Source organism: Neopelma chrysocephalum, unplaced genomic scaffold, assembly GCF_003984885.1.
Source record: "Neopelma chrysocephalum unplaced genomic scaffold, ASM398488v2 Primary Assembly neopelma1_25, whole genome shotgun sequence".
NCBI lineage: Eukaryota > Metazoa > Chordata > Aves > Passeriformes > Pipridae > Neopelma > Neopelma chrysocephalum.
This window is the reverse complement of record NW_020897694.1, coordinates 9,227,600-9,238,482: the sequence shown is the minus strand read 5'-3', so window position 1 is coordinate 9,238,482 and position 10,883 is coordinate 9,227,600. Positions and strand designations below refer to the sequence as shown.

Here is a 10,883-nt window from a genome sequence, read left to right as displayed (position 1 = left end):
CTATGCAATTGCTTTCAGGGAAATTTCTGCCAGGCAAGTATTTGTTTACCTCGTAGCACAATTTAGTAACTATTGATAAAGGAAAGCCATTATCAGGACACCACAGGCACGCAGAAGAAGCTCCATGTCCACATATTAACGTGATAAAGCTTTTTTCCCCCCTTGGCCTACATACATTTACAAAGAATACTGTTAATAATAACTTGTCTAAAAAATCCCACAAAATAATAGCTGTTCTTTTATGATAACATTTTAATGAGACAACTGCTTCTACCAGTATGAAGCCAACAAGAAGAAAAAGAAAGCTTAATGTGTATTCAGTGAGATACGAGACTTTTTCTGTCTTTAGATTTTTTTTTATTCAGTGACTCAGAGTTACAGATTGTTTGGAGAACTGGTCATATTTTTAAAACCTGGAAAAGGCTTGGGTTCAATTCTGCCATCTTGAGATCTCAGAGCTAGCTATTGAATTCTGTTGAATTGATCTAGACAGGCTGGATCGGTGGGCTAAGGCCAGTTATATGAGGCTCAATAGCCTAAGTGCTGGGTCCTGCACTTGGGCCACAACAACCCCATGATCATATATCATAGCCCAGCGCTACAGGCTGGAGGAAGAGTGGCTGGAAAGTGGCCCAGTGGAAAAGGACCTGTGGGTGGTGGTTGACAGCAGCTGTACATGAACCAACAGTGTGCTCAGTTGGCCAAGAAGGCCAATGGCATTCTGGCTTGTATCACCAATAATGTGGCCAGCAGGACCAGGTCAGTGTTCCCTTGTACTTGGCACTGGTGAGGACACACCTTGGGTACTGTGTCCAGTTCTGGGCCCCTCAGTTCAGGAAGGACATTGAGATGCTGGAGCACCTCAATGGAGAGAAGGGCAGTGAAGCTGGGGAAGGGTCTAGACAGTAAGTCAATGAGGAATGGCTGAGGTGGCTGGAATTGTTTAGCCTGGAGAAAAGGAGGCTCAGGGGGGACTGCATCACTTTCTACAACTACCTAAAAGGAAGAGGAGTTAACAGAGAACCAAGGGCAAGTGTTGACATACCACCAGTGATGTTCCTGTAAGCACAGTCCCACTTCACGGATTCTGGTCCAGATTTACATCACTATAGCCAGGAAGGTAACAGGTAAAATTCATAGATGCGACGATCCTCTGGAGAAATCAGTGCTGCAGCTCCTTCTAGCTTTTTCTCACAACGAGCCTCCTTCCTAAATTGTACAGATGAAGTCTGCATTTAAAATCTTTTGGAGCAGAATTAGTGGGTTGGCTCTTGACTTGCAGTGCAGCGTTACACAGCAGTAACTCCTGAGTGTAGTCCAGCATGTTTGGTGACGGGTCTTGTTTGTGGCAAGATGGGTTAACTTGGCATATTATTTGCACACGCAGTACACAACGAGACACAGTGAACACATACCACTAACATCTGCCATACACTACACATCTATCACAAGGAAATGATCTGGAATATCTAAACTTTTACAAATACAGAGAACTGGCTGCTAGCATATAAATAAGAGACCTTCTTTGATCACATGGGGCAGGCCAAAAGGATTAAACCCAGAGGCTGCTGTGCAGTGCAGATGCTTTCCTAAGGGAAGAGTTACTGAAAGTGCCCAGGAAAGTCCCCTTCATGATTACGAGACCAGGTAGCAAAAACATATACCTCTTCTTCCAAGGCTGTTTAAGTTGGAGGGCGATTTTGGTTTTGGTGTCCATCTCCATGAGAGATGGTGTTTTGCAAAATCTCGTTTATAAGAAAACCATTTTAAAATTGGAAAGGCAGTCTGGGAGTTTTACCCATTATTGAACCCAAGAAGAGTTCCTTTGCAGACCTTGATGTTATGATTTTTAGAAAATATTAGAAATTGCACAGAGGATATGCAATGAACAATATGTATAAAGTAAAACCACGGTTTCACTGGCAATTTACTGTTCCTCATCTTTCACAAGTTGAACAAGTTGCACCTACTTTATGGCACCCACTTGCTCCGTTAACAAAAATACAGGTATTCCAAAATACCTGTATATTCCAAAATAGAAACAATTATGAAATACCACAAGCCCTAACAAAATGTCCATCCTTTTACAACTCTCCTGTGAAAAGGAAGTTTCCTTCCCTAGGCAAGAATGCCGGAAAAAAGTGCAGGCTGCAGTCTCAGAAGCTGGTGGTGTACTCGTTCCTTGTGCTGGCGCTGGTCTCTGTGTAGCCACTAGCATCTTTTGTTACTGTGAAAGCCCTTTCTGCAGCTCGGCGTGGCAACAGCAGCTTGTAGGCTGCTGTCCTGTACTTCTTTGACATGAGGTTGTAGAGGACAGGGTTGATGGATGCACTCAGGTAGAAAAGCTGCAGAGCAAATATGTTAAAGTATTGGGAGAACAGCATCGTCCTCATGTCTCGGGTGTTTATAAATATGATCCTGCCAATGTGGAAAGGCAACCAGCAAATTACAAAGGCCAGAACCACCACAGCTATAAGACAAAATAACATATGCGGCAGTTAAGGAGTGAGTTAACTTTTCAACCGTACAGTAAACTAAATTTTATGCGGCGATTTTGCAGGTTCTTCTAATTGATACAATGATATGTAGAAATAATGGCAGTAAATTGTTGGAAAATCATGAAAATGGAAATAGCATCAAGTCTGACTGTTAGTCTTTGGATTAAAAGGTAACTGGTAAAATCTTAAGCTTAACAGTGAGATGAGTTTGCTGAGCAAAATGTAAACAACCAACAGTGGCATAACATCCATATAACAGCAGGCACAACAGAGATCCCCCTCGGCAGTGTCTGTAATGCCACGTATGCGATATGAAAACAAAACTCAGAATAAGAAGAGGTGTTTTTGAGGAAGCTCCACAACAGCTCCATTCACTGCAGAGTTGTTTAAATCACCAAAAAAGACCAGTGCTCCTACAGAATTTGCACTATTGTGGTGGGATGGGATCTAATGTAAAGACCTTACGGCGTAGCTGGGCTATTGATTTTTTTCCACTGAAGCTCCAACACATATCCCCAGACAATTACTGCTGGAGACATTTTACTAGATGGATCTCTAGCCTGAGTCACTTCAGCTGTTCTCCTGGGCTTGTGTTGCATTTTAGCACAACGCAAACAAATACAAACACTTTTGCAATAGCAACACAGCAGGAGCAGATGAGGAACAATTAAATAAGTGCATTACTGTATCCATGTTTTTAACTATTTTTGTTTATAAATGCATGTAAGTAAAACAATAATTTGTGGAGCATTCTCTGTGTTTCTCAGAGATTAAAAAAAAAGGGCTATAGCCAAAGAAAGTTTACATCTGAAATACACCACAAACACAGTGCTCCTGGCTCTTCGAGATAAGGGAGCATTGGTCTGGTTCAGTGGGTTCTGAGGAGATCACGGATATGGGTGTTTCTGTTGGAAAATCTTGTGCCTGCATCAATGTAAATACCTTCCTCAATAAAGTCAGCAAAAATTTTCTCAGGCTTATTAGTTCCTTTCCTTTGTGATACACTACTTCCATCCAGCTGATTACCTGATCCTTGATTTACTAGCTGATCCTTGGTAAAAGAAGTCTCCTGTGTAGCATGTAAAAACTGCACTAAAGGTATAAAGAAAAAATAACAAGGCCATTGTTTTTATGCTGCTTAGTTGGATTTCTTTTTTCATTCCTTTCCCTTCCTTTCTTCCCCCCTTCAGATTGGTCACTGCTTACAAACTTTAAAGCCCCAGAGCCGACTGTGATCTCTACCCTTCCAGAGCCTGATACTGGGTTAATATATGACTAAAAAAATAAACTAAAAATGAACAGCATCCTACATCTGTAGGAAGTGTTTTGGTATTATATGAGTTGTCTTCAAACAGCTCATAGGGGTTAAGTTTCTTTTTTTCAGCACCCTTGGGTAACCAATGGATTTACTCCTACGAGAGCTACAAATGACCACTAAGGAAATCAAACTTATTTTTCAGAAGTAGAAATTTTTGTGCAGAGGTGTTGCTGCCCACTGGAAGGGACTACTGATGTTACAGTTTTACTGAAGTTGCAGACTACCTTGTACTCAGTTGTGGCTGGTAAAATTTAGAAAAAGGGTATTTCTACAGAAGGCAGTCGTGCTGCTAGATGTGCAATCCTACACGAGTGAAGCCTCAGTTGTGAAGGAGCGAAATCCCTGCCGTGGCAGTTCCCGGGAGCACTGGTGGGCTCAGCATCATGGCAAGGATGTCCCCCTATCCTATTCCCTATCCTGCTCGGGAGCTGCAGGTGCTTCAGCCCTGGTTCTAACCCCAGCCACGGCCCCCTAGCCCTGGTCCTAGCCCCAGCCATAGCCCGGGGGAAATGGCAGAGGGACTCACCCAAGATCTTGACTGTTTGGCGGTGCCCCTTCTCCCGGAGGACCGAGCCGGGCCCCCGCAGGCGGGTGTTGCTCCGCCACAGCTCCCGGCCGATGAAGCCGTAGAGGACGCTGAGGCAGATGACGGGCAGGACGAAGTAGGAGGTGGTGACCCAGAACATGGTGGCCAGCAGGCCGGACTGCAAGGCCTGGGGGGTGGGCCTGCACTCGCGGCTGAAGTCGGTGTGGTTTTCGGGCTGCTCCACGCCGACCAGGAAGAAGAAGGGGCTGGCGGAGAGGAAGGCGAAGGCCCAGAGGACGCCGACGACGGCCTTCACCCGGCGCTTCGTGACGACCACCTTGGCCTTGAGGGGGAAGCAGATGGCGAGGTAGCGCTCCACGGTGAGGGCGGTGATGTGGAGGAGGGTGCAGTAGGTGCAGCCCTCACTGAGGTAGTGGGAGAGGCGGCACAGCAGCTGCCCGAAAATCCAGGGCCGGGAGCGCCAGAGGCGGTAGAGGTCGAAGGGCAGCCCCAAGAGGATGAGCAGGTCTGAGACGGCCATGCTGCCCAGGTAGAGATTGGTGGTGGTCTTCATGTCGCGGTAGCTGCGGATGACCAGCACCGTGAGGACGTTGCCCGCCACGCCGAGCACGAAGAGCCCCAGGCAGATGGCTGTGATGGGAACGAGCACCCACAGGGGCACCGCCAGGCACAGTCGCTCGTCGCAGGGTGGCCACGGCCACGGCCACGGCTCGCCCTCGCTGCCGTTCCCGCCGCCGCCGCTGCCCCGCATCCCGCCGGGGGACGCGCCGTGCCCGGGGCAGTACCGCTCCTTCCCCTGGCCGCGTCCCCGCCCCCGGCGGGCGTCCTGCCGCCCGCAGGTACCGCGCCCCCGCCCCGCCCCGCGGTCCCGTCAGGGAGGGAGGGAGGGAGGGAGGGAAGGGAGAGGAGCGGCGGCGGAGCGCGCACAGGACTGACCACCAGCAGCGAAAAAGAAGGTACTTTTATTGTCCACAGACTCTTAAAGGTACTTTGCTACATCGTTTTATGTATTTTCTATCAGACTATACAGATTCGTCTTCATGGAGCCCGACGTTGTACCACCGTAAAGTGATATGTTTGGTAGTGTATCTATAGAGTTTTAAAAACTTTAGAGCTTTTCTTTTTCTTTTATTTATTTATTTTTGGAATGTACAGTATATGAGGTAAAATTAAGATTACATTAAAAACTGTATTCAATGCAGTAATATGCACTGAGGCTCAAATGGCAAATACACTATTAAATGACTATCAAAAATAGGAGCTCATTTGAATTTTACTATGAAAAACGTAGGTCACTGCAGGTTACCTGCAGTAACAAATCTTACCGTTTTAGACATTCAACCATAAGAAATCTCTGGGCTGTGACACGCAACCTCATTTGCACTGCCAAACATGGCACTTTTAAGAAGGTTCTAGAAAACATCAGTTATCGTGGTATCCTGTGGGAAGTTATCAGCCTATTAGTACAAACAACAAATTCGAAATAAAATGTAAACATACAGTACATTTTAAAGACAGATCATTCTCGCCACATGGAGGCCAAGTTCTTTGCCATTTCTTTTTTTTTTCTTTAAAAATGGAACTCAACAACATTATTCTACAGCACAGATCGTTGGACGTATAAACAATTACAATACATGCCCGTTCTAATATAAGAGAAATTCTTCAGAGATCTTCAAAGCACAAGACAGAGGTTCCTTTTTTATTATTATTAAGACTGACAGAAGTGTTTAATACCATTAAAAATGCTAAACTGAACACAACTAGAAGCCATTAATGATCCACTATCTTGTAACTCAAATAAATTAAAAATAGCTAATTACAAAGTGTATAACAAATAACATAAGTGTGATGAGACAAGGATTTTTTTTTTAAAGATAAGTTTCACTACAAGCTTTGTGTCACTGGCAGTCATTGACATCTAGCAAGATGTTCAATGGGATACTTGTTAAAGTTCAGTCTGGTCATTCAAGAACTCACAAATGCAAGCTCACAAAACATTGATGAGTTATGCCATTGCAAAGTGCTCTAATGCAACATTAACTACATGCAATCAACAATTTGGTACAGTATCCAAAGAGACATTACATTAAACATTAGGATCTCAAGAAAAAAGCAGCTTTAAGTTTTCTGGTGCAAATTACTACACTTCGTCTTCTGATTTGGTGCCCCAAAGAAAAGAAAGAAAGAAAGTAAAAAAAAAAGAAAGAAAGAAAACAAATAAACAAAGGCAGTGCTTGTTTCTGGTGGATATGGCAAGTGAATGTTGGGGAAACAGCAAAAATTCAATAATGAGTTTTATCTCAAAAATCTATTAACTAGCCAAAATCAGAGGGTACAGACATCGGTATAAACTGCATCCAGTCAAAGGTCAGCTTCAGAAATGTGTTTTGCAATTTAAATAAGTCGTCTAAGAAGTTCTCTCACACCCTCCCTTCTATATTCAGAAGTAAGAGGCATTTTTGTAAGTAAACATCAAATCCTGGGGGTAAGATAAACCACTTGTGCCATCTCCGTGTAGTCTTTCGAAAACATCTACTTGCAGTGAAGAACTCCACATTTATCAGGTAAGAAGCTTCCTTCATGCATGCTCTTCCATCGAATTTATTATTTGCTGCCTGAGAAAAGCCCCTTCTGTTTTTCAGCATAAATCCTGCTTCCCAAATAATTAAGACAAATGAGGAGGTAGAAATACAGCGCTAAATTGCTTTCACAGCATCAGATTAATATTGTATACAGCACAAGTTTGTTAGTGTAAGTTTTAAATGCGATTTACACATTCTTCCCTGTTATGGTAGCAACCCTTAGAAGTGTGGGGCAGGAAATCATCTTTACACTCGTGTTTAATGGTCAAACCCTTTTCATTAAACACTGTGTGCCTGCCCCATATTGAGTTTGTACTGCAAGAAGGCATATAAAGAAAAGATTATATTTCTGTGGCTTGCATTTTAATAATGTGTCAGCCTATACCTATGACTAAGTGTTTTAAAGTGGCTGAAAAGTTTGCATCAGTCTCAATGCCGGTGCTAAATGCCTGTTTTTGTAAAAGCAAGAGAACAGAATTACTTTTAGATTATGAGAAAGTAAAATGTAATGGGCAGCATTATAAAATAGATTTCTTTTCTTCACTTTATGACGAAGTACTGAATGATAACAGCAATCAGAATGGAAAAGATAGCAAAAAGTGCAAGGATGACAGCAGCACACACTTGGTCGCTCTGTGACCATTGTGTCCTTGTGGTTTGCACAGTGTCCTTGTTGGTGCTTGCCGGTGGTTCAGTCCTCTGAGAGATGAATAGCACTGGTGCACTGTAGGGGCCTACCAGGTCCTGGTGACCTGTAGTCTCTTGGCACTGTCGAATGGCACATGCGCGGAAACGGTATTCACAGTTCAGCTGAAGGCCTGTGTATCGGAATGAGCAGTCTGGACCCTTATAGATCTGGCAGTGAAGGAGAACCAAAAAAGATACATCAAGTAAAAAGTCCTATATACATATGTATCTCAGTATGGTTGATGACAACTCACCAGTGTTTTCACCCGTGCAAGAAGCTCAAACATGCAATTTAAATGCCAGATAAACTCTCCAGTCCTTTTAGTGAAACACAAGACCTACATTTGCTTTTATGGACTGATGAGTACACACCAAATAAACTCTGTCAGAAACCCCAGTGTTAAGGTATTTTAGTGACCCCTTATAATTAGATGTAATATACAATATTGTTATCATGTGATTTTAGGCAGTTAACTCTGTCTAAACCTAATTCAATAAGTCTAATATGATCCAACATACTTTGTTGTAGTTAAGATATCGTGTATTTAAAATATTATAATTTATCCCAATAAACACTGTATCAGGAAAGCTGCAAGGAATCCTCTCAGTGATTCTTAATTTCATCATATTCCCAAGACAGGCATGACTTATGAGAGTGTTCTCCAAAGGTGTCTCAGTTGGCTGGTTAACATGAGTTCACAACTCTTCAGCATGGAGTGCCTAATTCAGTGAAATCTAAATGCTGGTTTCTCAAATTAAATAAATCTGCAGCTACATAAAGGTCCTGTGAAAGCCAATAAAAACTCATGTAGGCACAGTTACAGGTACATCAATAGGTACTGAGCTATTATGTGGGTAGCACAGTACAATTTGATTTCTCTCTTAAAATCCCTTCACCCTCCTACCTCCCAATATCTGGATTTGCTTTATTTAACTGGTAGCAGGATACAGAAATATCACATCACGCAAGACCTTTCCCTACAGTTACCATACTGTTAGACAGTATTTCACAAATGCAAACCACTGACCATTCAATGAAAGAAGGAGGAAATCCCTTCCAGTTCTGCTGTTTGAAGAGCTCTTGCTGACCTTTACTGGAATCTACAACCTAGAGACTTTTCTTTCTGAGGCAGGTCATCGGAAGTGCAGCTTCCTCAAAATTCTGCTAATTTGGATCATGTGTTTGGTAGTGAGCAAACAGGCCACTGACACACATCCTACTCCAGCTACTGCTACGCCAGCTGGCAGGGGTTACTGCCCTCAGCTGCTTGTCCTCAGTGCCTTGCCAAAAGTTGCTTTTCCCTCAAATGTATTTGCTGGGGTATTTATATGGTTGCTTCCTAATGCCTTTAAGAGCTTAGACTGATGTATGTAGCTCATACAGCAGATTACTAACTTATTTTGACTCTAGCATGGAAGAAGCAATGACATGAACAATCTGGACAATGCATCAGGGAGAAGAAGGAGAGGAGACTGAAATTTTGGCAGGGAAATGGTAGGAAACAGCTCAACCTTTGTAGTTACAGCACGCCCTGCTGCTGAAATGGTCCTATGGTGAAAACCTAATCACTGAATTATATTAAAAAAGTTTCCTACAACTGAATGTCTACATTGCCTAAGTAGGGGGCTTTCCTCTGCAATTCTCTGCAAAAAAGTATGACTTGAACAAAATCAATGCTTTTATAATATTGTTTACTGCCTTCAAACAGCTCTTAGTGAAAAGAGAACCCTTTGCTCCTTTTCTCCTCAGTCTCAATTATGTACCATTGGGTGAAAGGTTTCTTTTTGTCAGTTGTTCCCATTAATGGATGACTTCCTCACCACTCAAGATGTCAAGTTGTAAACATCAGTGTAACCCAGAGAGGCTGCAACTTACTGCAGAATTTGTATTACTTAAATCTCCTTTCTATGTGATGATGGCTTTAAGAGATACTACCTTATATTATTTAGTAACAGAAAGTTACCATGGTGACTAAAAATGTACTGGAATACAATCTTTAGTAAACTAATTTTACTGAACTTGTTATCACAAATAGTAATTGAAGAAAAATACAATAACTTAAACACATCATACCTGTTTGAATTCTGAGTCTTTTCCCACCATGACCTGAAGACAGTAGATAACTGGATCACCCTTCATGGGCTGCAGAACCTCCCATGTGATTTCACAAGAGTGATCATTTATTCTCTCTATCCTTGGTGCTGAAGGAAGTAAATACAAAGGTGACAGCTACCTCTGCTTTCATCATCGTGTAATGTTATATTCTAGTGACCCATAAAATTCTATATTCTACCTGCTATTTTGTCTCAGCGAAACACAAGATTCAGAATCAAATCTATTCTTCCTCCAGAGTTTTCTGGAGCAACAACTAACAATTCACATAGGTCTCTACTGCTAGTTCAGTTATCATTCAAGAGAAAGCAAGGGAAATTTGGTGACCATAAGTGTGCATCATGTAAAAAAAAAAAAAAAAAAAAAAAAAGAAGGCTGCAACGCTTAAAATTATTCTAAACATGCAAGAAAGCATTTTCACCTCAACTTGCTGTAACAGCCTGGTCACTCTCTCGTAGTAAGCAGGGATTCTAAGTACAAACCTTCTTATGCCAAAGAATGCATAAACCCTGAGTCTTTAATTTTTGGAGTGAATATTTTAGTCAATTACATGAAAGAAGCATTCACCCACTATCCCTGTCTTCACTAAGAAAAGGGCTTAGCATTCTCAATACTCCAAATACAACATAATACCAAAAACAACTTGCTGTCCTCCCAGCCCCCCAAGTAAAAAAAAAAAGAACCTTTACCTTTCAAGGCAGCTGGAACAGATTTGGGAGTAGTGAAAACATATTCTTGAGAAAGGGGACCTTCACCAGCTTCATTACATGCCTGAATACAAAATTTGTATGATGTAGACTCACTGAGCCTTTGAACTTTATATGTATGACATGGTCCTCTGTATAAGGATACAAACCTGCAAATGGAATGAGTAGCTTATTTTGAACACAGAAAAGGACTTCTGAAGTAGCTACTGTATTGTATTGAAATCTGTTCCTATAATTTCCCAGAATCTAATGAAAAGCCCAGAAATGTTTATTTCAGAGTTAAAGAGGGTTCTGGCTACTATAAAACAGTAAGCTCATTTTCCAGGGTCAAGTTTTTATTTCTCCTGTCTTTGAAATAAAAATCTCGTGCACAAAGAATACTACAGATTCTCTCTTACCAAAAATGGTCCATTTTAAGAAACCGTTCT

At 42.2% G+C, this 10,883-nt stretch overlaps 2 protein-coding genes across 10 annotated transcripts in view; both read right to left on the bottom strand.

Moving 5' to 3' along the window:
* Window positions 1-938: 938 nt before the first annotated feature.
* On the bottom strand, window positions 939-5,114 carry MLNR (motilin receptor). Its single transcript, XM_027675131.1, has 2 exons — window positions 4,343-5,114; window positions 939-2,470 (listed from the first exon to the last, which is right to left on the bottom strand). Exons 1-2 carry the CDS (start codon window positions 5,112-5,114, stop codon window positions 2,157-2,159), a joined length of 1,086 nt encoding a protein of 361 aa, XP_027530932.1. The 3' UTR covers window positions 939-2,156.
* A 195-nt stretch (window positions 5,115-5,309) lies between these two features.
* Window positions 5,310-10,883, bottom strand: part of FNDC3A (fibronectin type III domain containing 3A) — a 118,581-nt gene continuing 113,007 nt past the window's right edge. For 6 of the 9 annotated variants that reach the window (XM_027674364.1, XM_027674363.1, XM_027674365.1 and 3 more), the window contains 3 exons: window positions 10,438-10,604; window positions 9,710-9,837; window positions 7,483-7,803 (listed from right to left, as the gene is read on the bottom strand). In XM_027674364.1, coding sequence (XP_027530165.1) covers window positions 7,489-7,803; window positions 9,710-9,837; window positions 10,438-10,604 — 610 coding nt within the window. In that variant the 3' untranslated portion in view covers window positions 7,483-7,488. Of the gene's footprint in view, window positions 7,804-9,709; window positions 9,838-10,437; window positions 10,605-10,883 lie in introns of all 9 variants that reach the window. The other 3 variants (XM_027674362.1, XM_027674371.1, XM_027674370.1) reach the window with 1 other exon arrangement.

Bases quoted from the DNA above. Each gene is read 5' to 3' on its own strand.
- MLNR (XM_027675131.1), bottom strand. From the start codon at position 5,114: ATGCGGGGCAGCGGCGGCGGCGGGAACGGCAGCGAGGGCGAGCCGTGG. The intron at 2,471-4,342 runs GTGAGTCCCTCT...TTTGTCTTATAG, and splicing joins CCAAACAGTCAAGATCTTGG to CTGTGGTGGTTCTGGCCTTT.